Source organism: Procambarus clarkii, chromosome 81 (genome assembly GCF_040958095.1).
Source record: "Procambarus clarkii isolate CNS0578487 chromosome 81, FALCON_Pclarkii_2.0, whole genome shotgun sequence".
NCBI classification, from domain to species: domain Eukaryota; kingdom Metazoa; phylum Arthropoda; class Malacostraca; order Decapoda; family Cambaridae; genus Procambarus; species Procambarus clarkii.
This window is the reverse complement of record NC_091230.1, coordinates 10,445,835-10,471,809: the sequence shown is the minus strand read 5'-3', so window position 1 is coordinate 10,471,809 and position 25,975 is coordinate 10,445,835. Positions and strand designations below refer to the sequence as shown.

General features: G+C 53.1%; 1 protein-coding gene across 1 annotated transcript in view; it reads right to left on the bottom strand.

Moving 5' to 3' along the window:
* Positions 1 to 24,688, bottom strand: part of LOC123761251 (uncharacterized) — a 32,408-nt gene extending 7,720 nt beyond the window's left edge. Inside the window, exons 1-2 of the mRNA XM_069315517.1 lie at positions 24,626 to 24,688; positions 10,716 to 11,226 (exon numbers count right to left, since the gene is read on the bottom strand). Of these exons, the coding sequence (XP_069171618.1) occupies positions 10,716 to 10,764 (49 nt within the window). The 5' untranslated portion in view covers positions 10,765 to 11,226; positions 24,626 to 24,688. The remainder of the gene's footprint in view (positions 1 to 10,715; positions 11,227 to 24,625) is intronic.
* Positions 24,689 to 25,975: the final 1,287 nt, after the last annotated feature.

Sequence of the window (25,975 nt, the reverse complement as noted above, 5' to 3'; positions counted from 1 at the left end):
CTGCAGCTCCTCCAGGCTGCTACACCGTGAAGTTTTCCTTGGGCAACTATGGTGCTTCACTACCTCTACTAGGGTCCTCCACAGCTCTCCTGGCTGCTACACCATGAAGTTCCCTCGAGCAACTATGGTGCTTCACCACCTCTACAGAAGCACGTGACACTCCTCTTCACTACTTCTCCTCACCGCTCGAGGTCCTCTCCTCCACTACCTTGGAGTCTCATCAACTACTCCCTCTGTGCTGGCTTCGAAGTTCTCAGCAACTTCTTCCCCAAAGACAAACCTGCAACCCATTGACACTCCAATAAAATGTTTCCCCTTAAACACATAAACAAAAATAACCACGCAATATGCTTGCCTCCAACCTCTATCAGCTCTCTACATACTGTGAGAGTAGACTTCCCTGTTTTGGGCTGGTCCATGCTCAACCTCGCCCAGCGGGCCTCACTCACTCTGGGAGGGTCCCGTCGGGAGCTCTCAGTCACCTGCCAGCGCTCAGAGGGGACAGACGTCGCTCTGTGTTCCTCCCTCTCCACACTCTTATTTTAGGCCTTCTGCCGTATCAAAACATGTCTAACTTATCAATAAACATTGCTACTGTCGCTGGGCACACGACCAACTACAAGCAATCCCTATGAACTGGCTTAAATCGTGCTTACCACAGATTGTCTGGTCGAGGGCGCTCTTCCCTCTGACAGAGCCTGGTCAGGACACTCCAACGGCCCACGATAATGTCTCTGGGCGGCTGAATAAACACTCCTCGCCGTCCAGGACTTGAGATCACAACGTTCCCAGCTCAGTTCCACAGCTGGCACGTCTGCACACTTCTCTTCTCTTGGAGATATATCACTAGGGGTTCCTTTCTGACGGGAGCTCGAACGCAGCGCGGCTTTCCCCTGCGATGTTTGGCGCTCAAGTGAGATCAAAGCCCTCCAGAAGCGAGCCTCACCTGGTTACCTGGTTGATACCTGGTTGATGGGGTTCTGGGAGTTCTTCTACTCCCCAAGCCCGGCCCGAGGCCAGGCTCGACTTGTGAGAGTTTGGTCCACCAGGCTGTTGCTTGGAGCGGCCCGCAGGCCCACATACCCACCACAGCCCGGTTGGTCCGGCACTCCTTGGAGGAACAAATCTAGTTTCCTCTTGAAAATGTCCACGGTTGTTCCGGCAATATTTCTTATGCTTGCTGGGAGGACGTTGAACAACCGCGGCCTCCAGCAAATTATCCACATCTCCTAACCAGTCATTATCTGTTTTCTTATTCACTGCCCATAATCTCAAATCGTTTATTAAATCCGCGTGACTATTTCACATCTGTATCTTCACCTCTATGTTTCCTGGACCTTCCAATCAGGTCAGGCTTGATAGAATAATTCTCAAAGGGGAGACTCGTTTTTCGTCTGCCTGGGACTATAACATTATACAACAAAAATTTAACCAAATTCAACCTAGCAAAAGCTAAACTAACTAAATATGAGTATCCCATAACCTTACATGCAAGCCTATATCACCTCTGCCCATACATTACATGAGGCAGCTATAGCTCGAACCCCCAAATAGGTAAATTTACACTATTTAATGAACATGCTAGTTCATTACCCCTAAGATATTATATATCCTACCCTACACAACCTCACCTAACCTGACCTAACATATCCAAAGCTAGATTTAATTAAAGTTGGCAAAATTTAAGCTAGTCCCACCTAAATTCAACCTAATTTAAGCCAATTTCCACCAAATATATCCAAATGCTTTGCATCATAGCACGGCCAAAGCCCATTTTTACCCACATTTTCACCTATTCCAACCTATCCTACACGACCTTACCTAATCTGATCTAGCATATTCAAAGCTAGATTTGATTAAAGTTGGCAAAATTTATGCTGTCTTTCCTAAATTTAACCTATTTTAAGCCAATTTCCACCAAATATACCCAAATATTTTGTAACATAGCACAGCAAATGCCCATTTGTACCCACATTTTAACCTATTCCAACCTACCCAATACACCACCTTACCTAACCTGACCTGGCATATCCGAAGCTAGATTTCATTAAAGTTAGGGAAAATTTAAGCTATTCCCACCTAATTTAAGCCAATTTCCACCAAATATACCCAAATTTTTTGTATCATAGTTCAGCCAAAGCCCATTTTTTCCCACATTTTACCTGTTCCATCCTACTCTCACCACCTTACCCATCCTGGCCTAGCATATCCAAAGCTAGATATGATTAAAGTCTGGAAAATTTATACTGTCCCACCTAAATTTAACCTAATTTGAGCCAATGTCCATCAAATATACCCATAATGTTTTGTATCATAGCACAGTCAAATTACATTTTACCCCAAGTTTTCACCTATTCCATCTAAATGCAATGTATATTTCCAATATCCGACATCCAGTCTTGACATAACATACTTAGTTCCCAAGACCATTTCATAGAGCTGGTACTGTGTCCATCTAGCTATTTCCAATATCCTGATGTGTTTTCTTTCATCAATTCTACCAAACCAGACCTAACCTAACCTTACACAACACAACATTTGCTAAATTCATCCAAATTATCCCACGAAAAAAAACAAATTCTACTAAATGTACCTAAGAAAATCGTACACAGTGTGAGTTAACTGTTAGAGCTGGTAATGTCCGCTTCCAACGCCCATTCCACCCTGGATTAAAGCTAATTTTGCTAATATATTATTATTATTATTATTATTATTATTATTAGAAGTGTGTTGATGCTAGGTATTTTACTCATATTACCACGACTCAACCACCTTGGACCTAAATTCAGAGTTCTGGCTGGGTGAGGCTGGGTGGTTCTGGATGGAGCTGGGTGGTGCTGGGTGGTGGTGGGTGAGGCTGTGTGCTCTGATACGACATATACTTAGAAAATTGTTTGATTTCGTATATAAACCTAACCGCACTGTGCCTAACCTGCTTGGATCTTTGTTGAACATTGTATCCATTTTCATAGAAAGTAATTTTTGGGGGATATGAATCTAACTGTCCCTCGCCTATCATACTTGGATTTATGTTCAATATTGTAGCTATATTGTTGGATAAGTGTTTTGTTTTTGCCCATCAACTAAGCCACCCCTGCACCTAACCTTCCTTTACCCAACTTCAAATGTATCGTATTTATGGGAGGGAAGTGTTGATTGTACTTCAACATAACCGCCATGGACATAACCTCAGATACATGGGGCTTGGTTCAACATTGCATCATATTCTTAGCCATATTTTTTCTTCACATCAATACAACCATCCCCAACCAAACCTCTACTACCTAAGGGGTTAATGGAAAAATGTATTGATAATGGGAATTTTCTCTACATCATTTCAATTTAACCATTTCGGTTCCTTAACCGAACCTTATATTCCTGACTCTGAACTCCATTTTACAACATATTTTTCAGAAGTGGATAAGACTCACTAAACTATATAATTTCCTTACCCCAATTGTCTTTATCCTAACCCATAACTAGGTGCTAGATGGTGCTGTGTGGTGCTGTGTGATGCTGGAGGGGTGATGGGTGGTGCTGGGTGGTGCATGGTGGTTCTTGGTGGTGCTGAGTGGTGCTGGGGGGTGATGGATGGTGATGGGTGGTGTTGGGTGGTGCTTGGTGGTGCTAAGTGGTGCTGAGTGGTGCTGGGTGGTGCTGGGTGGTGCTGAGTGGTGCTAAGTGGTGCTGGGTGGTGCTGGGTGGTGCTGAGTGGTGCTGGGGGGTGATGGATGGTGATGGGTGGTGCTGGGTGGTGCTGAGTGGTGCTTGATGATGCTGAATGGTGTTGGGTGATGATGGATGGTGATGGGTGGTGCTGTGTGGTGCTGGGCAGTGCCGGGTGGTGATGGATGGTGATAGATGGTGCTTGGGGGTGCTGGGTGGTGTTGAATGGTGCTGGGTGGTGCTGTGTGATGTTGGGCGGTGCCAGGTGGTGATGGGTGGTGGTGGGTGTTGCTGGGTGGTGGTGGTGGGTGGTTCTCGGTGGTCCTAGCTGGTGGTGGGTTGTGGTGGGTGTTGCTGGGTGATGCTGGGTGGTGCTTAGTGGTGCTGGGTGGTGGTGGGTTGTGCTGGGTGGTGCTGGGTGATGCTTAGTGGTGCTGGGTGGTGGTGGGTGGTGCTGGGTGGGGCTGAGTGATTCTGGGTGGTGGTGGGTGGTGCTAGGTGGAGCTGGACGGTGCTAGGTGGGGCTGGGTGGGGCTAAGTGGTGCTGGGTGGGGCTTGGGTAGGGCTGGGATTAGCTTGGGTGGTGCTGGGTCGGGCTAGGGTGGTGCTGGGTGGGGCTGGGTGGTGCTGGGTGGTGCTGGGTGGTGCTTGGTGGGGCTAGGAGGTGCTGGGTGGTTCTGGGAGGCGGCTGGATGGGGCTTGGTGGTTCTTGGTGGGGCTGGGTGGTGCTGGGTGATGCTGGGAGGGGCTTAATGGTGGTGGGTGGTGGTGGGTAGGGATGGGTGGTTCTGGGTGGGGTTGGGTGGTGCTGGGAGGGGCTGGGTGGTGCTGGGTGGAGCTGGGTGGTGCTGGGTAGGGTTTGGTGGTTCTGGGTGGGGCTGGGTGGTGCTGGATGGTGGTGGGTGGGGCTGGGTAGTGGTGGGTAGCACTGGGTGGTGCTGGGAGGTGGTGGGTAGGGCTGGGTGATGCTTGGTGGGGCTGAGTGTTGCTGGGTGGGGCTGGGTTGTGCTGGGTGGCGCTGGATGGTGCTTGATGGTGCTGGGTGGTGCTGGGTGGTGCTAGGTAGGACTGGGTGGTGTTGGGTGGAGCTGGGTAGAGCTGCGTGGTTCTGGGTGGTGCTGGGTGGGGCTAGGTGGTGCTGGATGGGGCCTGGTGGTTCTGGGTGGGGCTGGGTGGTAGTAGTTGGGGCTGGGTGGTGCTGGACGGAGCTGGGTTGTGGTGGGGGTGGCTGGGTGGTGCTGGGTGGTTCTGGGTGGGGCTGTTTGGTGCTTAGTGGTGGTGGGTGTGGGTGTGAGGTGTTGGGTGGGTCTGGGTGGGGCTGGGTGGTGCTGGGTGGTGCTTTGTAGGGCTGGGTGATGCTGAGTGGTGCTGGGTACGGCTGGGTGGGGCTGGGTGAGGTTGGGTGGTGCTGGGTGGAGCTGGGTGGTGTTGGTTAGGGCTGGGTGGGGCTGGGTGGTGCTGGGTGGGGCTGAGTGGTGCTGGGTAGGGCTGAGTGGTGCTGGGTGGTGCTGCATGGTGCTGGGTAAGGCTGGGTGGTTCTGGGTGGGGCTGGGTAGTGCTGGGTGGGGCTGGGTTGTGCTGGATGGTGTTGGATATGGCTGGGTGGTGCATGGTGGTTCTTGGTGGTGCTGAGTGGTGCTGGGTGGTGCTGGTGGGTGATGGATGGTGATTGGTGGTGTTGGGTGGTGCTTGGTGGTGCTGGGTGGTGCTGAGTGGGGCTGGGTGGTGCTGGGTGATGCTTGGTGGTGTTCGGTGGTGCTGGGTGGTGCTGAGTGGTGCTGGGGGGTGATGGATGGTGATGGGTAGTGCTGGGTGGTGCTAGGTGGTGCAGAGTGGTGCTTGGTGGTACTGGATGATGCTGGATGGTGTTGGGTGATGATGGATGGTGATGGGTGGTGCTGTGTGGTGCTGGGCGGTGCCGGGTGGTGATGGATGGTGCTGTGTGGTTCTGGGCGGTGCTGGGTGGTGCTGAATGGTGCTGGGTGGTGCTGGATGGTGCTGTGTGATGTTGGGCGGTGCCAGGTGGTAATGGATGGTGATGGGTGGTGTTGGATGTTGCTGGGTGGTGGTGGGAGGTGGGAGGTGGTGCTGTGTGCTGCTGGGCGGTGCCGGGTGGTGCTCGGATGTCCTAGGTGGTGGTGGGTGGTTCTGGGTTGTGGTGGGTGGTTCTGGGTTGTGGTGGGTGGTGGTGGGTGTTGCTGGGTGATGCTGGGTGGTGCTTAGTGGTGCTGGGTGGTGGTGGGTTGTGCTGGGTGGTGGCGGGTGGTGCTGGGTGGTGGTGGGTGGTGGTGGGTGGTGCTGGGAGGGGCTGAGTGATTCTGGGTGGTGGGGGCTGGGTGGTGGGTGGTGCTAGGTGGAGCTGGGAGGTGCGAGGTGTGGCTGGGTGGGGCTAAGTGGTGCTGGGTGGGGTTAGGTGGTGCTGGGTGGTGCTAGGTGGGGCTGGGTGGGGCTTGGATGGGGCTTGGGTGGGGCTGGGAGGAGCTTGGGTGGTGCTGGGTCGGGCTAGGGTGCTGCTGGGTGGGGCTGGGTGGTGCTGGGTTGTTCTGGGTGGGGCTTGATGGGGCTTGGTGGTTCTTGGTGGGGCTGGGTGGTGTTGAGTGGTAGTGGGTGATGCTGGGAGGGACTTGGTGGTGCTGGGTGGTGGTGGGTTGGGCTGGGTGGTTCTGGGTGGGGTTGGGTGGTGTTGGGTGGTGCTGGGTGGTGGTGGGAGATGTTAGGTGGTTCTGGGTGGTGCTGGGTGGTGGTGGTTTGTGCTGGGCTGAGCTGGCTGGTGCTGGGTGTGGCTGGGTGGTGCTGGGTGGTGTTGGGTAGGGCTGGGTGGGGCTGGGTGGGGCTGGGTGGTGCTGGGTGGGGCTGGGTGGTGCTGGGTGGGGTTGGGTTCTTCTGGGTGGGGCTGGGTGGTGCTGGGGGGGCTGGGCGGTGCTGGGTGGGGCTGGGTTGAGTTGAATAAGGCTGGGTGGTTCTGGGTGGTGCTGGGTGGTGCTTGGTGGGGTTGGGTGGGGCTGGGTGGTGCTGGGTGGTTCTGGGTGGTGCTTGGTGGGGCTGGGTGGTGCTGGGTAGGGCTGGGTGGTTCTGGGCGGTGCTGGGTGGTGCTGGGTGGTGCTGGGCGGAGCTGGGTGGTGCTGGGTGGTGGTGGGTGGGGCTGGGTGGTGCTGGGTTGTGCTGGGTGGTGCTGGGTGGGGCTGGGTGGTGCTGGGTGGGGCTGGGTGGTTCTGGGTGGGGTTGGGTGGTGTTGGGTGGTGCTGGGTGGTGGTGGGAGATGTTAGGTGGTTCTGGGTGGTGCTGGGTGGTGGTGGTTTGTGCTGGGCTGAGCTGGCTGGTGCTGGGTGTGGCTGGGTGGTGCTGGGTGGTGTTGGGTAGGGCTGGGTGGGGCTGGGTGGTGCTGGGTGGGGCTGGGTGGTTCTGGGTGGGGTTGGGTGGTGTTGGGTGGTGCTGGGTGGTGGTGGGAGATGTTAGGTGGTTCTGGGTGGTGCTGGGTGGTGGTGGTTTGTGCTGGGCTGAGCTGGCTGGTGCTGGGTGTGGCTGGGTGGTGCTGGGTGGTGTTGGGTAGGGCTGGGTGGGGCTGGGTGGGGCTCGGTGGGGCTGGGTGGTGCTGGGTGGGGTTGGGTTCTTCTGGGTGGGGCTGGGTGGTGCTGGGGGGGCTGGGTGGTGCTGGGTGGGGCTGGGTTGTGTTGAATAAGGCTGGGTGGTGCTGGGTGGTGCTTGGTGGAGCTGGGTGGTGCTGGGTAGGGCTGGGTGGTTCTGGGCGGTGCTGGGTGGTGCTGGGTGGTGCTGGGCGGAGCTGGGTGGTGCTGGGTGTGGCTGGGTGGTGCTGGTTGGTGCTGGGTGGAGTTGAATAGGGTTGGGCGGTTCTGGGTGGGGTTGGGAGGTGCTGGGTGGTGGTGGGTGGGGGTGGGAGGTGTTGGGCTGGTTTGGGTGGGGCTAGGTGGTGCTGGGTGGTGGTGGGTGGTGGTGGGTGGGGCTGGGTGGTGCTGGGTTGTGCTGGGTGGTGCTGGGTGGGGCTGGGTGGTGCTGGGTGGGGCTGGGTGGTATTGGTTAGGGCTTGGTCGTGCTGGGTGGTGCTGGGAGGTGCTGGGTGGGTCTGTGTGGTGCTGGGTGGTGCTGCATGGTGCTGGGTAGGGCTAGGTGGGGCTGGGTAGTGCTGGGTGGGGCTGGGGTGTGCTGGTTGGTTCTGGATGTGGCTGGGTGGTGCTGGGTGGTGCTGGGTGGTGCTAGGTGGTGGTGGGTGGTGCTGGGTGATGCTGGGTGATGCTGGGTGGTGCTGGGTAGGGCTGGGTAGGGCTGGGTGGGGCTGAGTCTGCTGGTGGGACTGGGAGGTGCTGGGTAAGGCAGGGTGGTGCTGGGTAAGACTGGGTGGTGCTGGGTGGGGTTGGGTAGGGCTGGGGGGTGCTGGGTGGTGCTGCATGGTGCTGGGTAGGGCTGGGTGGTTCTGGGTGGGGCTGGGTGGGGTTGGGTGGTGCTGGGTGGGGCTGAGGGGTGCTGGGTGGTGCTGCATGGTGCTGGGTAGGGCTGGGTGGTTCTGGGTGGGGCTGGGTGGGGCTGGGTGGGGCTGGGTTGTGTTGGGTGGTTCGGGGTGGGGCTGGGTGGTATTGGGTGGTGCTGGGTGGTGCTGGGAGATGTTATGTGGTTCTGGGATCTGGGTGGTGCTGGGTGGGGTGGGTGGTGCTGGGTGTGGCTAGGTGGTGCTGGGTGGTGCTGGGTGGTGGGAGGGGCTGGGTGGTGCTGGGTGGGGCTGGGTGGTGCTGGGTGGGGCTGGGTGGTGCTGGGTGGGGCTGGGTGGTGCTGGGTGGGTCTGTGTGGTGCTGGGTGGGGCTGGGTGGTGTTGAATAGGGCTGGGTGGTGTTGAATAGGGCTGGGTGGTTCTGGGCGGTGCTAGGTGGTGCTTGGTGGGACTGGGTGGGGTTGGGTGGTGGTGGGTGGTGCTGGGTGGTGCTGGGTAGGGCTGGGTGGTTCTGAGTGGGGCTGGGTGGTGCTGGGTGCTTCTGGGTGGGGCTGGGTGGTGCAAGGTAGTGCTGGATGGTGGTGGGAGATGTTGGGTGGTGTTGGGTGGTGCTGGGTGCTTCTGGGTGGTGCAGGGTGGTGGTGGGAGATGTTGGGTGGTTCTGGGTGGGGCTGGGTGGTGCTGGGCGGTGCTGGGTGGTGGTGGGTGGTGCTGGGCGGAGCTGGATGGTGTTGGTTGTGGCTGGGTGGTGCTGGTTGGTGCTAGGAGGTGTTGGGTAGGGCTGGGTGGTGCTGGGTAGGGCTGGGTGGTGCAGGTGGTGCTGGGTGGGGCTGGGTGGTGTTGGGTAGGGCTAGGTGGTTTTGGGTGGGGCTAGGTGGTACTGGGTGGTGCTTGGTGGGGCTGGGTAGAGCTGGGTAGGGCTGGGTGGTGCTGGGTGGTGCTGGGTTGTGCTGGGTAAGGCTGGGTAGTTCTGGTTGGGGCTGGGTGGTGCAGGGTGGTGCTGGGTGGGGCTGGGTCGTGGTGGATAGGGCTGGGTGGTACTGGGTGGTGCTTGGTGGGGCTGGGTAGAGCTGGGTAGGGCTGGGTGGGGCTGGGTGGTGCTGGGTTGTGCTGGATAAGGCTGGGTAGTTCTGGTTGGTGCTGGGTGTGGCTGGTTGGTGCTGGGTGGTGCTGGGTGGTGGTGGATAGGGCTGGGTGGGGCTGGGTGGGTCTGGGTGGTGTTGGGTGGGGCTGGGTGGTGCTGGGTGGGGCTGAGTGGTGCTGGGTGGGGCTGGGTGGTGCTGGGTGGGTCTGGGTGGTGCTGGGTGGGGCTAGGTGGTTTTGGGTGTTGCTAGGTTTTACTGGGTGGTGCTTGGTGGGGCTGGGTAGAGCTGGGTAGGGCTGGGTGGTGCTGGGTGGTTCTAGGTTGTGCTGGGTAAGGCTGGGTAGTTCTGGTTGTGGCTTTGTGGTGCAGGGTGGTGCTGGGTGGTGCTGGGAGATGTTGGGTGGTTCTGGGTGGGGCTGGGTGGTGTTGGGTGGTGCAGGGTGGTGGTGGGAGATGTTATGTGGTTCTGGGTGGTTCTGGGTGGTGGTGGGTGGTGGTGGGTGGTGGTGGGTGGAGCTGGCTGGTGCTGGGTGTGTCTGGGTGTGGCTGGGTGGTGCTGGGTGGTGCTGGGTGGGGCTGGGAGGTGCTGGGTGGGGCTGGGTGGTGATGGGTGCTTCTGGGTTGTGCAGGGTGGTGGTGGGAGATGTTGAGTGGTTCTGGGTGGGGCTGGGTGGTGCTGGGCCGTGCTGGGTGGTGGTGGGTGGTGCTGGGCGGAGCTGGATGGTGCTGGTTGTGGCAGGGTGGTGCTGGGTGGTTTTGGGTAGGGCTGGGTGGTGCTGGGTGTTGCTGGGTGGAGCTGGGTTGGGCTGGGTGGTGCTGGGTGGGGCTGGGTGGTGTTGGGTATGGCTAGGTGGTTCTGGGTGGGGCTGGGTGGTGCTTGGTGGGGCTGGGTGGTACTGGGTAGGGCTGGGTGGTGCTGGGTGGTGCTGGGTGGTGCTGGGTAGTGCTGGGTGGTGGTGGGAGATGTTGGGTGGTTCTGGGTGGGGCTGGGTGGTGCTGGGCGGTGCTGGGTGGTGGTGGGTGGGTCTGGGTGGTGCTGGGTGGGGCTGGGTGGTGCTGGGTGGGGCTGGGTGGTGCTGGGTGGGGCTGGGTGGTGTTGGGTAGGGCCAGGTGGTTCTGGTTGGGGCTGGGTGGTGCTGGGTGGTGCTTGGTGGGGCTGGGTGGGGCTGGGTAGAGCTGGGTGGTGCTGGGTGGTTCTGGGTGGGGCTGGGTGGTGCTGGGCGGTGCTGGGTGGTGCTGGGTGGGGCTGGGTGGTGCTGGGTGGTGCTGGGTGTTGCTGGATGGGGCCTGGTGGTGCTGGGTGTGGCTGGGTGGTGCTGGGTGGTTTTGGGTGTTGGTGGTGGGAGGTGTTGGGTGGTGTTGGGTGGGGCTGGGTGGTGTTGGGTGGTGCTGGATGGGGCTGGGTGGTGCTGGGTGGTGCTGGGTGGTGCTGGGTGGGGCTGGGGTATATACTAGCAGTCCCACCCGCGCCAGTGCCAGGCGCCGTGTGAGGTGAAGCTGATTGGGTGACAATAGAAGACTCACCGCTGTGACCCATCACCAGCACTATCATCACTGTTATAGTCTTCTTCATATTGCTGCTGCTCCTGCTGGTGCTGCTGCACCTCCTGCCGGTGCTGCTGCTGCTCCTGCTGGTGCTGCTGCTTCTGCTGGTGCTGCTGCTCCTCCTGCTGGTGCTGCTGCTCCTCCTGCTGGTGTTGCTGCTGCTCCTGCTAGTGCTGCTGCTCCTGCTGGTGCTGCTGCTCCTCCTGCTGGTGCTGCTGCTGCTCCTGCTGGTGCTGCTGCTCCTGCTGGTGCTGCTGCTCCTGCTGGTGCTGCTGCTCCTCCTGCTGGTGCTGCTGCTGCTCCTGCGGTGCTGCTGCTCCTGCTGGTGCTGCTGCTCCTGCTGGTGCTGCTGCTCCTGCTGGTGCTGCTGCTGCTCCTGCTGTTGCTCCTGTTGCTACTACTGCTGTTGTAGCTGCTATTGGTATTACTGCTCCTGCTGTTGCTGATGATACTGCTTCATTCGACGGTTGCCTTTGCTCCCTGACTGGATCTGGTGATTAAGATTTAGTACAGCCTTACTTGTCAATATGTGATATAACTTGGTGGTCACAACAGATGCCTCTCAACACATCATCCTCACTAATACAAATACCTAATCCTAGAAATAATTAATATCTCTTGTATAGAGGTGAAGGGAGACCTGGAAGAAGTATACGCGCAGAAGCTGCCAGTCAAAGAGAAAACTGAGAATACTCTTCAACGGAACACAGAAGATGGACACTCAGTGAGAAGATGTGACATTGATCAAAGCTCTGTGACCTGTACTTAACTGCAATAATGAGAGAAGTAACGTCCATTTCGGTGATAAGGAATACATTCAACATCTTAGAGGTGAATAGTCATCTTAGACTATTCACCTCCACCTCCTTGACCACGTCCTGTTTTCACCTAACTGACCTGCCTCTACCTTCACATACCTGACCTACCTCTACCTTCACCTCCCTGACCTACCTCCACCTTCACCTCCCTGACCTACCTCCACCTTCACCTCCCTGACCTACCTCCACCTTCACCTCCCTGGCCTACCTCCACCTTCACCTCCCTGACCTACCTCCACCTTCACCTCCCTGGCCTACCTCCACCTTCACCTCCCTGACCTACCTCCACCTTCACCTCCCTGACCTACCTCCACCTTCACCTCCCTGCCTTACCTCCACCTTCACCTCCCTGACCTACCTCCACCTTCACCTCCCTGACCTACCTCCACCTTCACCTCCCTGACCTACCTCCACCTTCACCTCCCTGACCTACCTCCACCTTCACCTCCCTGACCTACCTCTACCTTCACCTCCCTGACCTACCTCCACCTTCACCTCCCTGACCTACTTCTACCTTCACCTCCCTGACCTACCTCCACCTTCACCTCCCTGACCTACCTCCACCTTCACCTCCCTGACCTACCTCCACCTTCACCTCCCTGACCTACCTCCACCTACACCTCCCTGACCTACCTCTACCTTCACCTCCCTGACCTACCTCCACCTTCACCTCCCTGACCTACTTCTACCTTCACCTCCCTGACCTACCTCCACCTTCACCTCCCTGACCTACTTCTACCTTCACCTCCCTAACCTACCTCTACCTTCACCTCCCTGACCTACTTCTACCTTCACCTCCCTGACCTACCTCTACCTTCACCTCCCTGACCTACCTCCACCTTCACCTCCCTGACCTACTTCTACCTTCACCTCCCTGACCTACCTCCACCTTCACCTCCCTGACCTACCTCCACCTTCACCTCCCTGACCTACCTCCACCTTCACCTCCCTGACCTACCTCCACCTTCACCTCCCTGACCTACCTCTACCTTCACCTCCCTGACCTACCTCCACCTTCACCTCCCTGACCTACTTCTACCTTCACCTCCCTGACCTACCTCTACCTTCACCTCCCTGACCTACCTCCACCTTCACCTCCCTGACCTACTTCTTCCTTCACCTCCCTGACCTACCTCCACCTTCACCTCCCTGACCTACCTCCACCTTCACCTCCCTGACCTACCTCTACCTTCACCTCCCTGACCTACCTCCACCTTCACCTCCCTGACCTACCTCTACCTTCACCTCCCTGACCTACCTCCGCCTTCACCTCCCTGACCTACCTCTACCTTCACCTCCCTGACCTACCTCCACCTTCACCTCCCTGGCCTACTTCCACCTTCACCTCCCTGACCTACCACCACCTTCACCTCCCTGGCCTACCTCCACCTTCACCTCCCTGACCTACCTCTACCTTCACCTCCCTGACCTACCTCCACCTTCACCTCCCTGACCTACCTCTACCTTCACATACCTGACCTACCTCCACCTTCACCTCCCTGACCTACCTCTACCTTCACCTCCCTGACCTACCTCTACCTTCACCTCCCTGGCCTACCTCCACCTTCACCTCCCTGGCCTACCTCCACCTTCACCTCCCTGGCCTACCTCCACCTTCACCTCCCTGACCTACCTCCACCTTCACCTCCCTGGCCTACCTCTACCTTCACATACCTGACCTACCTCTACCTTCACCTCCCTGACCTACCTCCACCTTCACCTCCCTGACCTACCTCCACCTTCACCTCCCTGACCTACCTCCACCTTCACGTCCCTGACCTACCTCCACCTTCACCTCCCTGACCTACCTCCACCTTCACCTCCCTGACCTACTTCTACCTTCACCTCCCTGACCTACCTCTACCTTCACCTCACTGACCTACCTCCACCTTCACCTCCCTGACCTACCTCCACCTTCACCTCCCTGGCCTACCTCTACCTTCACCTCCCTGACCTACCTCCACCTTCACCTCCCTGACCTACCTCCACCTTCACCTCCCTGGCCTACCTCTACCTTCACCTCCCTGACCTACCTCCACCTTCACCTCCCTGACCTACCTCCACCTTCACCTCCCTGGCCTACCTCTACCTTCACCTCCCTGACCTACCTCCACCTTCACCTCCCTGACCTACCTCTACCTTCACCTCCCTGACCTACCTCCACCTTCACCTCCCTGACCTACCTCCACCTTCACCTCCCTCATCAACTACTCCCTCTCTGCTGGCTTCGAAGTTCTCAGCAACTCCTTCCCCAGACAAACCTGCAACCCATTGACACGCCAATAAAAAAAATTCCCTATTAACACATAAACGAGATAAACTACACAATATGTTTGCATCCAACATCTCTCTGCTCTCTACATGCTGTAAGTGTGGACTTCCCCGTTTGGGCTAGTCCATCCTCCGCCTGACCCGGCGGCCCTCGAGGCAGCTACTCCGCCTGGAGGTGGGCTCCTTCAGTCACCTGCCAGCACTTTGAGGAGATGGATGTCGCTCCACTCTCCAGGCTGTTCCTATATCTTTACTCTCTTATTTTAGGCCTTCTGCCGTAATAAAATATGCCTACTGTATCAATAAACATTCGCTACGATCGCTGGGCACACGATCAGCTATAGGCAATCACTGTAAACTGGTTAAAATTGTGCTTACCATAAAACAGGTCTCCTGCAAGAAGCTCGCTGACGAGGCGGCGACACTTAGAGCGCCTCAGGCTACCCACAGAACTGCTTTAACTGCCTCTTCAACGCCTGCAGTTCCTGACTTGAGCTGACACGCCTCCTAACTTATTCTGTCCACTTCCTTCCTTTTGAAGGTATATCAAACAGGGGTTCCTCTCTAACAGGGGCTCAAACGAAGCACGCCCTCACCTCGCGATTTATTCAGCTCAAGTGAGCTCAAGCTCCTCTCAAGCGAGCCTCAGACCTCCAACAAACTCTCCACATCTTATATCAAGTCATTTACTTATTTTCTTATTCACTGCCTACATTCTTAAATTATCTATCAAATCTAACCAATTATTTTACATATGTATCTTCACCTCTATATTTCCTTTGAGATAATTCTCAAAGGGGAAACTCGTTTTTTGGCTACCTGGGATCATAACACTCTCCCCCATGTTTTTGAGAATTATTCCAGTGGCTAGGCTCGGGATAACGCATCAGCCACTACATTGTCTCGCCCTCTTATGTGCTTTATCACCAGGTCAGGCTCTTGGAGCAATAAAAACCACCTGGTTATCCTCTGGTTCGCATGCTTCATTTTTCTCAGGAAAACTAAGGGATTATGGTCTGTATACACCGTCACTGGGTGTCCTCCCCCACTCACATACACTTCAAAATGTTTCAATGCCATCACCAGGGCCAAAGTCTCTTTCTCGGCTGTACTGCACGACCTCTGGTGCTTAACGAACTTCTTCGATAAGAAGGACACGGGGCGATAAATTCCATCACTCTGCTGTGTCAATACAGCTTTAACCCCTATATCACTGGCCTCTACAAATAACAATGTAAACGGCGCTCCAAAATTTGGCGACACTAGTACAGGCGCCTCGGTCAACAGTCTTTTTGGTCTTTTCAAACGCTTCTTGCGCTGTTCCATTCCACTCCCACTTCTTGTTCTTTGATAGCAAACTCGTCATAGGAGCGGCTACGTTGGAGAAATTTTTTCAGAACTTCCGGTAATATCCAATCATACCAAGGTTTCTCAACAATTCTTTCTTACTCCTGGGCACTGGGAAGATGTCGATGGCCTCCACCTTTGTTCTTACCGGAGCAACCTCGCCTTGCCCTACTATATATCCAAGGTACTCCAGGCGGGCTCTCCCGAACTCGCTTTTTACTAAGTTGATCGTCATGTTGGCCTTCCCCAATCGATCGAAACAATCTAAAAGTCGATCCACGTGATCCTTCCAGGAATCAGCGAGCACTACGTCATGATGTGCAGTGTAAATCGATGTACACTGCTCATCCGGTCGCACCTTGTAATATCTGATTCATTACTCTTTGAAAGCAACTACCACTATTCTTCATTCCGAATAGCACCACTTTGTATTGGTACTAGCCGTCGGATGTCACGAACGCTGAAATTTTCTTGGCCTCCTCAGAATCTGGTAGTATCCCTTCAGCAGGTCTATTTTTTAAACATACCGCGCACTCTATGCAATCACCTATGCGTGGTATCGGGAACGAGTCAGCGACTGTGACTGCATTCACTTTCCTATAATCGGTGCAGAACCGGTACGTGCCATCAATCTTCTTCACGAGGAGGCACGATGAACTCCAGTCATTGTCGCTAACCTCTGCCAAGTCGTTATCTAGCAGATACTTTACTTCTGCTCTCATCGTCACTGCTTTCTCCGGGTTAACTCTGTAAGGGTGCTGCTTGATGGGGTCAGCACTCCCTACATTCACTTCGTGCACCGTTCCGCGATGTTTTCTAGGCCCGTCCATGAATAACGACTTATTCTTCTGGAGGATCTCCACTAGTTCCTGGCGTTGGTCATCCTCCAAATGACCCTGACGCTCACCTATCTTGGCCAGGCTTTCTGTATTCAATATCTTTGTGCCATCGTCCCTCTCTAACTTACAGTTCTCCTCTATTCCTTTGCCGTCTCCCACACAAAGCACACTCTTCTGCGACGGGGTTTTCATCTGTTCTTCGCCTAGAGGCTTACCTCTGTCATAGTACTTCTTTATCATGTTCACGTGGCAAACCTGTGACTTCCTCGGACGATCTGGCATATGTATTACATAATCCACATCCCCTAGCGCCTTCTGGATGGTATATGGTCCACAAAATCTCGACTTGTATATACTTCCTTTCACTGGCAGGAGGACAAACGCCTGATTTCCTTCCAGAAATCTCCTGTCCTTTGCCTTTCTGTCGTGATATCTCACCATCTTTGCCTGGGACGTTCTCAAATTTTTCTTGGCCAAATCCCTGGCCCTAGAGAGTCGCTCTCTAAAAGTCTTTACATATTGTCCCAAATCCACCTGCTGCCTATCCTCGGTGAGCTGCTCCTTCAGCGCACCCACTGGGCTCCTCACTGGGTCCGTACTCCAATTGAAATGGGGAGAACCCAAGTGATTCCATTACCGCATCCCTGATGGCGAACAACGCGGATGGTAGTGCCTCTTCCCATTTACTCCCTTCCTCAGCGCAGTATACCCTCAACAAGCTCTTCAGTGTTCCATGGAAACGCTCCAACGCTCCCTGCGACTGAGGGTGATATGGTGATAAACGCACTTGCTCTACCCTCCATCCTTTGACAGTTTCCCTAAACAACTTCGACTGGAAGACGCTCCCTTGGTCCGTCTGGATAACCTTGGGCATGCCCACCCACGCAATGTAGTTCAGTAGTCTATCCAGAACGGCTCGTGACGTCATTCTTCTCAGGGGGATCAATTCGGGGAAACAGGTGGCTGTGCACATTATGGTCAGTAAATACTCGTGGCCTTTTCTGGTCCTTGGTAACGGACCTACACAGTCTATCAAGACACTCTCAAAAGGCTCACCAAACGCCAGTATGGGCTTTAAAGGTGAATTCGGTGTAGCCGGAACTGGCTTATCTGCACGTTGGCACGCCAAACATGTCCTACAATACTTCTTTACATCCTTCCACACGTTCGGCCAGAAGAAGTGTTCCTGCACCTTACTTAAGGTCTTTTTCACCCGAAAGTTCCCTGCCATATCTACGGAGTCGGCTAGTTCTAGCACTGCCGCCCTGAACTCCTTCGGCACTAACACTTGGTGATGTTGACCAGACCACACACTAGAACGTGAAGGGACGACGACGTTTCGGTCCTTCCTGGACCATTCTCAAGACGATTGTGATGAGGAAGTAGATGCAGGCAATAAATAGGCAAGAGAGAAGTGAGGAGCAAAGTATGGTGTAGTAGAGGGAATAGTAGTAGAAATAAGAACTGCAGAGGGCCTATGGGCCCATACGAGGCAGCTCCTATTATAACCACCGAATGAGAAGGGGATAGTAATGGGAATAAGAAGAGGTTAGTAAGGGAACGTAAGAGAAAACAATGAACAGAAAAAAGAGAGAAGAGAGAAAGAAAAGAAAGAGAAAGAAAGATAAATGGAAGGTTAAGCTTATGTTAGGTCACGTTTGTTAGAAAGATTAGAGCATTTAAGTATATACCATGAAAGGGAAGAATCCACAGCAACAAAGCCAGGACTCAAGTTCATGTTGGGTACATTGTGTATTACAGCCGATTCAACAAGACAGCGTCTGTGTAGAGTAGAGGCAGGAAAGATTATTTTTGAGGAAGACCAATCAATAGGATGATTGGAATCTCTCACATGACAGAAGAGAGCATTGTTAGTGTCTGCTAACAATGCTAAAGTGTCTTAGTGTCTGCTAAAGAACACACTTCTCTTGTGTTCTTTAAGTCTGTCATTCAGTGTACGCCCAGTTTCGCCAAAGTATTGGAGAGGACGAGACAAACAGGAAATAGAGTAGACACCAGCAGCATTAGAAGCAGGAGGAGCAGTGTGAACTAGATTGCTAAGAAGTGTGTTAGTTTGTCGAAAGGCGAGCTTTATGTCAAGAGGACGAAAAGTATTAGTAAAAGTTTTGAGTTCAGATATGAAGGGAAGGCATAGTTCAGTGCTACTAGTGCTGGAAGCAGGTTTAGGATGAAAGAAATTTCGTTTAGCTTGAGAGTAGGCACAGTTGATAAAATGCAAAGGGTAACCAAGGCGAGAGAATGATTTGTAGATAAAGGCAATTTCAGAATCAAGAAACTGAGGGTCGCTGATGCGTAGAGCACAGAGGAAGAGAGAGACAAGGACACTTTTCTTAACAGAAGGAGGATGGTAGGAAAAGAAGTGAATGTACATGCTACTATGCATCGGTTTGCGGTAGACAGAGAAAGAGAACCCGGACACAGAGCTGTGAACGTGAACGTCAAGAAAGGAAAGGAAGGAATTAGATTCCCACTCAACTTTGAAATGGATTGAAGGAGCCAGATTGTTAAGAGAGGAGAGGAAAGCTAGAAAAGACTAAGGTCATGAGACCATAAAGCAAAAAACTTGATGCTTCTCCAACCATACCTTATCTGCGCCGGCTTTGTCCGGTCGCCACTTCCTCATTAGTACGTCATTGTCTAAGTAGTAATGCATGGACATGAGTTTCCCCCTTTCGCCTCCCTGATTAGATATATAAACTCCTCTTTCTGTGCCCTAATCAGGTTCGCTCGGTTCACGTTAAACCTTTCAACTAGGGTCATCTTCACTTCCTGTCTCCTCGCATCTTCATTCTTCTGAGCTGGACCTTCACCGAACAACCCAGACATATCCACGTTGACCTCATTCCTTGGTGGAGTCGACACTGCCACATTATCTCCAGTGTCATCCTCGGCGGCTACATCCGACTCTGTCACTACACAGGCCGAGTATACAATGACTTGACTGTCCTCTGCCTCATCTTCAAGGATGCTGACTAGATCTACCTTGTACGGTGTTCCACTCGTACCACGGTCCTTTTGGTACTCCTCCGGCACAGCTTTTACAATCAGCTCTGGCAACACCTTGGACCCCCTCAAGTCATTCCCCAGGATCACTTGGACTCCTGGAACAGGTATGTTGGGGCACACTCCCAACATCACCTCCGCCGACAAATAATCTGACTTCAACTGGACAGCACACACGGGCCTGTCACTCTTAGACAGCAACCCATGAACCTTTATCCTCCTACTTCAGGTAATAGTCGATCGTCTCCGATTAGGCCTCTCAGAATCAAACTCTGATTGATTCCAGTATCTCTGAGGATACTAACCTTAACCTTGGGCTGACCCTCTATGCCGACCCATCCTTTGCTAATGAACAGCCTACACCGCTCGTTCATCAAATCTACCTTCTGTGGTTTGTCTTGTTGTAAATCGACGTACTTCTTCCGGGGATCACGCATGGTCAGGGTCACGACTATCTTGCCCTGCCGACAATGTCGTATCATGTGATCTAATCTGTTGCACTTGTAGCACCTTATTTGGGAGAAATCTCTCCTATACGCCCCCGAGTGGCTCTGACTCTGCCCGCTCGTATTGAAGTTCCTCGGGCCAGACGTACTACTCGTACTCTGTGGAGCTTCATTGGACTCTTGTCTCCTCTGCACATTTTTATATCCGGCTTACCTCCAGCAGGTAAACTCGGCAATTTTCCTTCCTGGGGCTTAAAATTAGCTGGTCTGCTTGTCTGTCCCCCAAAACTTCTTCCTCCCCGGGAGGGAGCCGGTCGGCCGAGCGGACAGCACGCGGGACTTGTGATCCTGTGGACCTGGGTTCGATCCCAGGCACCGGCGAGAAACAATGGGCAGAGTTTCTTTCACCCTATGCCCCTGTTACCTAGCAGTAAAATAGGTACCTGGGTGTTAGTCAGCTGTCACGGGCTGCTTCCTGGGGGTGGAGGCCTGGTCGAGGACCGGGCCGCGGGGACACTAAAAGCCCCGAAATCATCTCAAGATAACCTCAAGAAGATAGATAGATAACCTCCCCAGACTCCACTGGGTCTGCCATTGCCGCGTCGCACCTCATTCTTCACTCTGTTCTCCCTTAAGCTCTTGTATGCTTCAGTGATCATATCCGCCCTATCTGCGGCATCTTTTACATCCTTTACCCATGCCTCTTGGATCTTGAACTTTGTCTCAGGATGCATCATTTCTAAGAACTTTTCCATGACCATCAATTGCTTCACGTCAGCATAAGATCCAACTCTGGCAGCTTCAAGCCAATTCTGAAATCGTCTTTCCAGATCTTTTGCTGTCTCAGCAAACGTGCATGCTCCAACCTTCACCATCTCTCTGAAGCGTTTCCTGTAAGCTTCTGGGGTTAACTGAAATTAGCTCAGTATGCTGCTCTTTACGGTGGCATAATCCTGGCACTCTTCCAGTGACAATTGGGTGCATGCCTCCCTGGCTGCACCGGTCAATCTTAACTGGACCAGCTGGGCCCATTCCTCCAGTGGCCACTCCTTGATGCTGGCTACTTTTTCAAAATGCTCGAAGAAGCTTTCTGCCTCTTTGGATACAAACAGGGGAATGTCCCTTTCCCTAACCCTAACGTCTGGTAAGTGTGATACCTGGGTGGTGCTCTCTGGCAACCCATGTTCAATCTTCTGTTCGGCCAAGGTTCTATTTGCTTCTATCTGCATTTGCTTTGTTCTCTCTTTTTCTTTCTCCACCTCTAGCCTGGCTTTCTCTTTTTCTTTCTCCAGTTCTCTTATTCTGGATTTCTCTTTTTCCTTCTCAACCTCAGTCAATTGGACTTACCTCAACTAATAAAACCACTGACTCACTCCAAGCCTTTTGAATAGAGCTTGAGTCATTACTTAAAGCACTCACTCTTAAGGTTGTTATAAATAGTGCTGAGAGGTTAACTAAAGTTACATATGATGCAAATTACCCAGTGAAACTCTGGATAGGTTGTGTTCCTTGCATAACAAATCTTCCCTGACTGTTCAGGAGATTTCAGAAGATCTATGCTCTGTTGTGGAAAGTCACCATGCACATACAGATAGTAAATTAACAACTAAACCTTCCTTAACCACCCATAACATGCAAACCAAAGAGTACTCCCAATACGTCAACTAAATCTAAACCATCTACCTCCACTCCAAGGTGGATGTTTGGCAGTGAGGGCACATATGCAGTGGGTCCCTCAATGCCTACAGTCACTGTGTTACCCAGGGCAGTGACTCCCAAATGTGCTGAAGGCTGGATGATGTGTTTGTTCTGTAATGAAAAGCATACCATATACCACTGCACTAATTACCCCTGATCGTACTACACGTGTAAAGCAACTCAAGGAGTTGCATAAATACACCAGGTGCTTCGGGTCACATAACACCAATACCTGTACAACCCAACTGTGCACCTTCAGCAGGTGCAATAAGGGGCAGTACCACGCAGTACTGTGTGTGGACACAAAATTAAAGTCCCCCAATGCCAAAGTGGAGGAAGAGACTTCCACCACCATCCAATACTGCAAAGTATGACAGGATATGAGTGTCCTATAGACAAAGTCTAAGAATAATGCGACTTTGTCAACTGCCCAACTTATCATCAAAAACAGAAAGGCCAAGGTCAACAACCGAGGGTTATTCAACCAAGGCTTCCAAAAAATACTTGTTACCCTAAGAAGTGGCAGATAACTTAAAATTAAAATCTGCTGTACAGGTAAAAGCTAAATATAATAGGGTTCCTGACCAACACAGAACCCCAAGTCTACAAAATGGTCAAACCATCAGTACGTTTGTGCGGTTAAGCCAAACCTGTACAGGCCATAGTAGTTGACAAAATCCCATCTAACCTGTATGTTCATGGTCTAGAGACTACAGCTAAATTCCTTCAAGAAGATAGAATTAAGTTGGCTGACAACAAAATCATATCTGACCACCTCTCCAGCATTGGATTCCTTGTAGGTGCAGACTATTACCATAATTCCATCATTGGACAAACTAAAACGCAGGAAATGAACCTGTTATTGTCCTCGAGAGCCCAGTGTTCAGTCTAAAGCAACCCATCCCTGTAGACAACCAACAATTCAACGCAGTTATGGTTGCGTGATTAGGCGGAGCACAGTCACCACCTAAGTTCAGAGACATGTCCGAGGATGAGTTTAATCCCCCTGTACATAAATTATGGGATCTAGTCACCTTAAGCATCGACCCTGAACAACCTAGTCCGGATGATGGATGGATTTACAAATAATACCTGGACTCGGTTGGACAGGGACAACCAATACTGGGTCACGTTATCATAGAGCCAAATAATCCTCAACTGCCAGTAAATCGTTTTATGGCACAAAACCAATTAAGGTCTCAGGTGTTGCTCTTAAATAGACAACCTGTGAACCTGAAATTGTACAATGACATAATACAACAACAAATCTATAACAAATTTAACGAAGTTGTAACCAATGATGACCCCTAAGGAAGGACACTATTTGCCTTACCATGCAGTGATGAAAAAATATGAGGATAGAATTTAACTGCAGTGCTAAGAACAAGCATTTTTAAGTGCAGTGCCAAGACCAAGCTAAGACTAAGACCATCTCAATGAATGACATCAAACTAGCAGTAACCTGACGCAAAGGGTGTACAACGTGCTGTTAAAGTTCCACATTGGGACTTATGCATACACGGCCGATAGAGTAAGACATTCCTTAGTCTTACATTCCTTAATGGCTAGTCAGTGATCAGTGGCCTATCAAAAGCCACAAGACATTGTGACCAATGTCATTATCCCCACTGGCATTCCAGAACCATCATGAACTTTGGTAATTGATCCTACTCAGTACTCTTATCTAAATAAATTACTCAGAGTCACTCAAAGCGTGTTTGATTTCTTGAGTACAATAGGAATCAAACACAAATACCCTCCTGCACTGATATATTGGGTAAAGCAAGCCCAAATCCAAACTTATGGGGAAGACTTTGAGAACATCGATGTTAAGACCGTTAATTATCTAGGTCTCTGGATTGACACAGACCATTACAACATTTTGTGATGCGGTGGGCGCATACAACATGCAAATGTTGATTTAGAAGTTAAACATCCATGGTTTCATCCCTGCAACCACTGGGTAAGCAGGCTGATTGTATCATATATACACATACTGCCACTCCACCCTATATGGTGGGGGGTACTAGATACCCCCTCACTGCATTGAGACAACAGTACTGACTTCCACCAGGCTGTCGCCTTTACAGTCGCCAGACTGTAAACTCCATTCTCAACTCCTGTGTAGTCTTTTGGAGGTACGATGCTTTGTGTTCTTATCCAGGACCTCCACCACTTCCTAGGGAACGAGTTGCCAACCTTCGTCCTTTTTAGACCAGTGGTGTAGACTACACAAAGAGCCTTAACTCTGACAGGCACTTGGGACAAAATCCCCTAGAAGGCATACATTTGCCTGTTCACCTGTGCCACTACAAGAGGAGTACACTTAGAAAGACTCCATATATGAATGCAGATGCATTCATACAGGCTTTTTACAGGTTTGCGTGCCCGTTGATCCTGTCCCAAGTTTATCTCAGACAATGGGGACTATCTTGGTGGCAGGGGGAAGCATGTCTGAGGGAAGACAGGAACCACCCAGTTGTATGCACCACCCTAATTCAACGGCAGTGCCACTGGAAGTTCATACCCTTCAGAGCACTGTAGCACGGAGGATTTTAAGAGAGGATGGTGGGAACAGTCAAACGTTTTCTGAGGAAAACCCAACACCACCAAAAAATATATCTCCAGGAGCTCCAAACCTTTGTCATGGAAATAGAGTCTTGGGTCAATAACCGATCACTGACCTACCTCTCTGACGATAACGCACAACATGATCCCCTGAGCACATCTCATCTGATGTATGGAGGACCTCTAACTGCACTCGCAACCCCTACACTGATGAGGGACCAAAAGATCCTTCATATGTCAGGGAGCACGACCTGGCTCAAAGTTACAAACATATGACATAACAGAGTAATTAGTTGGTGGAATGAAGTTTGGACCAAAGAGTACCTAACTGCTCTGAGAGAGTATTACTACAGGGCTAACAACTCCCTACAAATGAATTAAATTACTACCTGGCGATGTTGTTCTGGTGGACAGTGTTGATCCACACTCAGAGTGGTCTCAAGGCAATATAGTCTCTGTCCATCATGACAGCCAGGGTGGCTTGTGAATAGTAAAAGTAAAATGCAGAGAGGCACCATTAATCTCAAAACACTAGAGAAACTGGTTCCTTTGGATCTAGCAGGAAATGAAGTCGCCCAAAAACTTCCCACCCCTACAGCTTCAGTACAGGACATCCGTGTTGTAAGAACTATCGCACAACAGTGCAAAATAAAACTTAAACAATATTAACATGGCACCCATCAATGTTAATTTAAACCATCTCTTGAATTAATAATCAATCAATCACTGGTTGATTTTCCAACAACCTCAACCTTTAAATTCCTACCCTACCTTCAACCTCACATTCCTGACCTACCTCTACCGTCATATCCCTGACCACCGAGAGTGGCAGTGAGTGGCAGGAAACAGTATTGAAGGTGGCATTCAGTTACACCTACATTGTTGGGTGGCAGACGACAGTGTTGGGTGGCGGAGAGCCAGCTACTCCACACTCACGACTCTCACAACAAGTAATGATTTGTTTCGTTGCCTGCCAGACCCTCTGTAGCCCCGTCCTCCACACTCTGTTGCCCCGTCCTCCACCCTCTGTTGCCCCGTCCTCCACACTCTGTTGCCCCGTCCTCCACACTCTGTTGCCCCGTCCTCCACACTCTGTTGCCCCGTCCTCCACCCTCTGTTGCCCCGTCTTCCACACTCTGTTGCCCCGTCCTCCACCCTCTGTTGCCCCGTCCTCCACACTCTGTTGCCCCGTCCTCCACCCTCTGTTGCCCCGTCCTTCACCCCTCTGTTGCCCCGTCCTCCACCCTCTGTTGCCCCGTCCTCCACCCTCGGTTGCCCCGTCCTCCACCCTCTGTTGCCCCGTCCTCCACACTCTGTTGCCCCGTCCTCCACACTCTGTTGCCCCGTCCTCCACCCTCTGTTGCCCCGTCCTCCACCCTCTGTTGCCCCGTCCTCCACCCTCTGTTGCCCCGTCCTCCACCCTCGGTTGCCCCGTCCTCCACCCTCGGTTGCCCCGTCCTCCACCCTCGGTTGTCCCGTCCTCCACCCTCTGTTGCCCCGTCCTCCACCCTCGGTTGCCCCGTCCTCCACCCTCTGTTGCCCCGTCCTCCACCCTCTGTTGCCCCGTCCTCCACCCTCTGTTGCCCCGTCCTCCACCCTCTGTTGCCCCGTCCTCCACACTCTGTTGCCCCGTCCTCCACACTCTGTTGCCCCGTCCTCCACACTCTGTTGCCCCGTCCTCCACCCTCTGTTGCCCCGTCTTCCACACTCTGTTGCCCCGTCCTCCACCCTCTGTTGCCCCGTCCTCCACACTCTGTTGCCCCGTCCTCCACCCTCTGTTGCCCCGTCCTTCACCCCTCTGTTGCCCCGTCCTCCACCCTCTGTTGCCCCGTCCTCCACCCTCGGTTGCCCCGTCCTCCACCCTCTGTTGCCCCGTCCTCCACACTCTGTTGCCCCGTCCTCCACACTCTGTTGCCCCGTCCTCCACCCTCTGTTGCCCCGTCCTCCACACTCTGTTGCCCCGTCCTCCACACTCTGTTGCCCCGTCCTCCACACTCTGTTGCCCCGTCCTCCACACTCTGTTGCACCGTCCTCCACCCTCTGTTGCCCCGTCCTTCACCCCCTCTGTTGCCCCGTCCTCCACCCTCTGTTGCCCCGTCCTCCACCCTCTGTTGCCCCGTCCTCCACCCTCGGTTGCCCCGTCCTCCACCCTCGGTTGCCCCGTCCTCCACCCTCGGTTGTCCCGTCCTCCACCCTCTGTTGCCCCGTCCTCCACCCTCGGTTGCCCC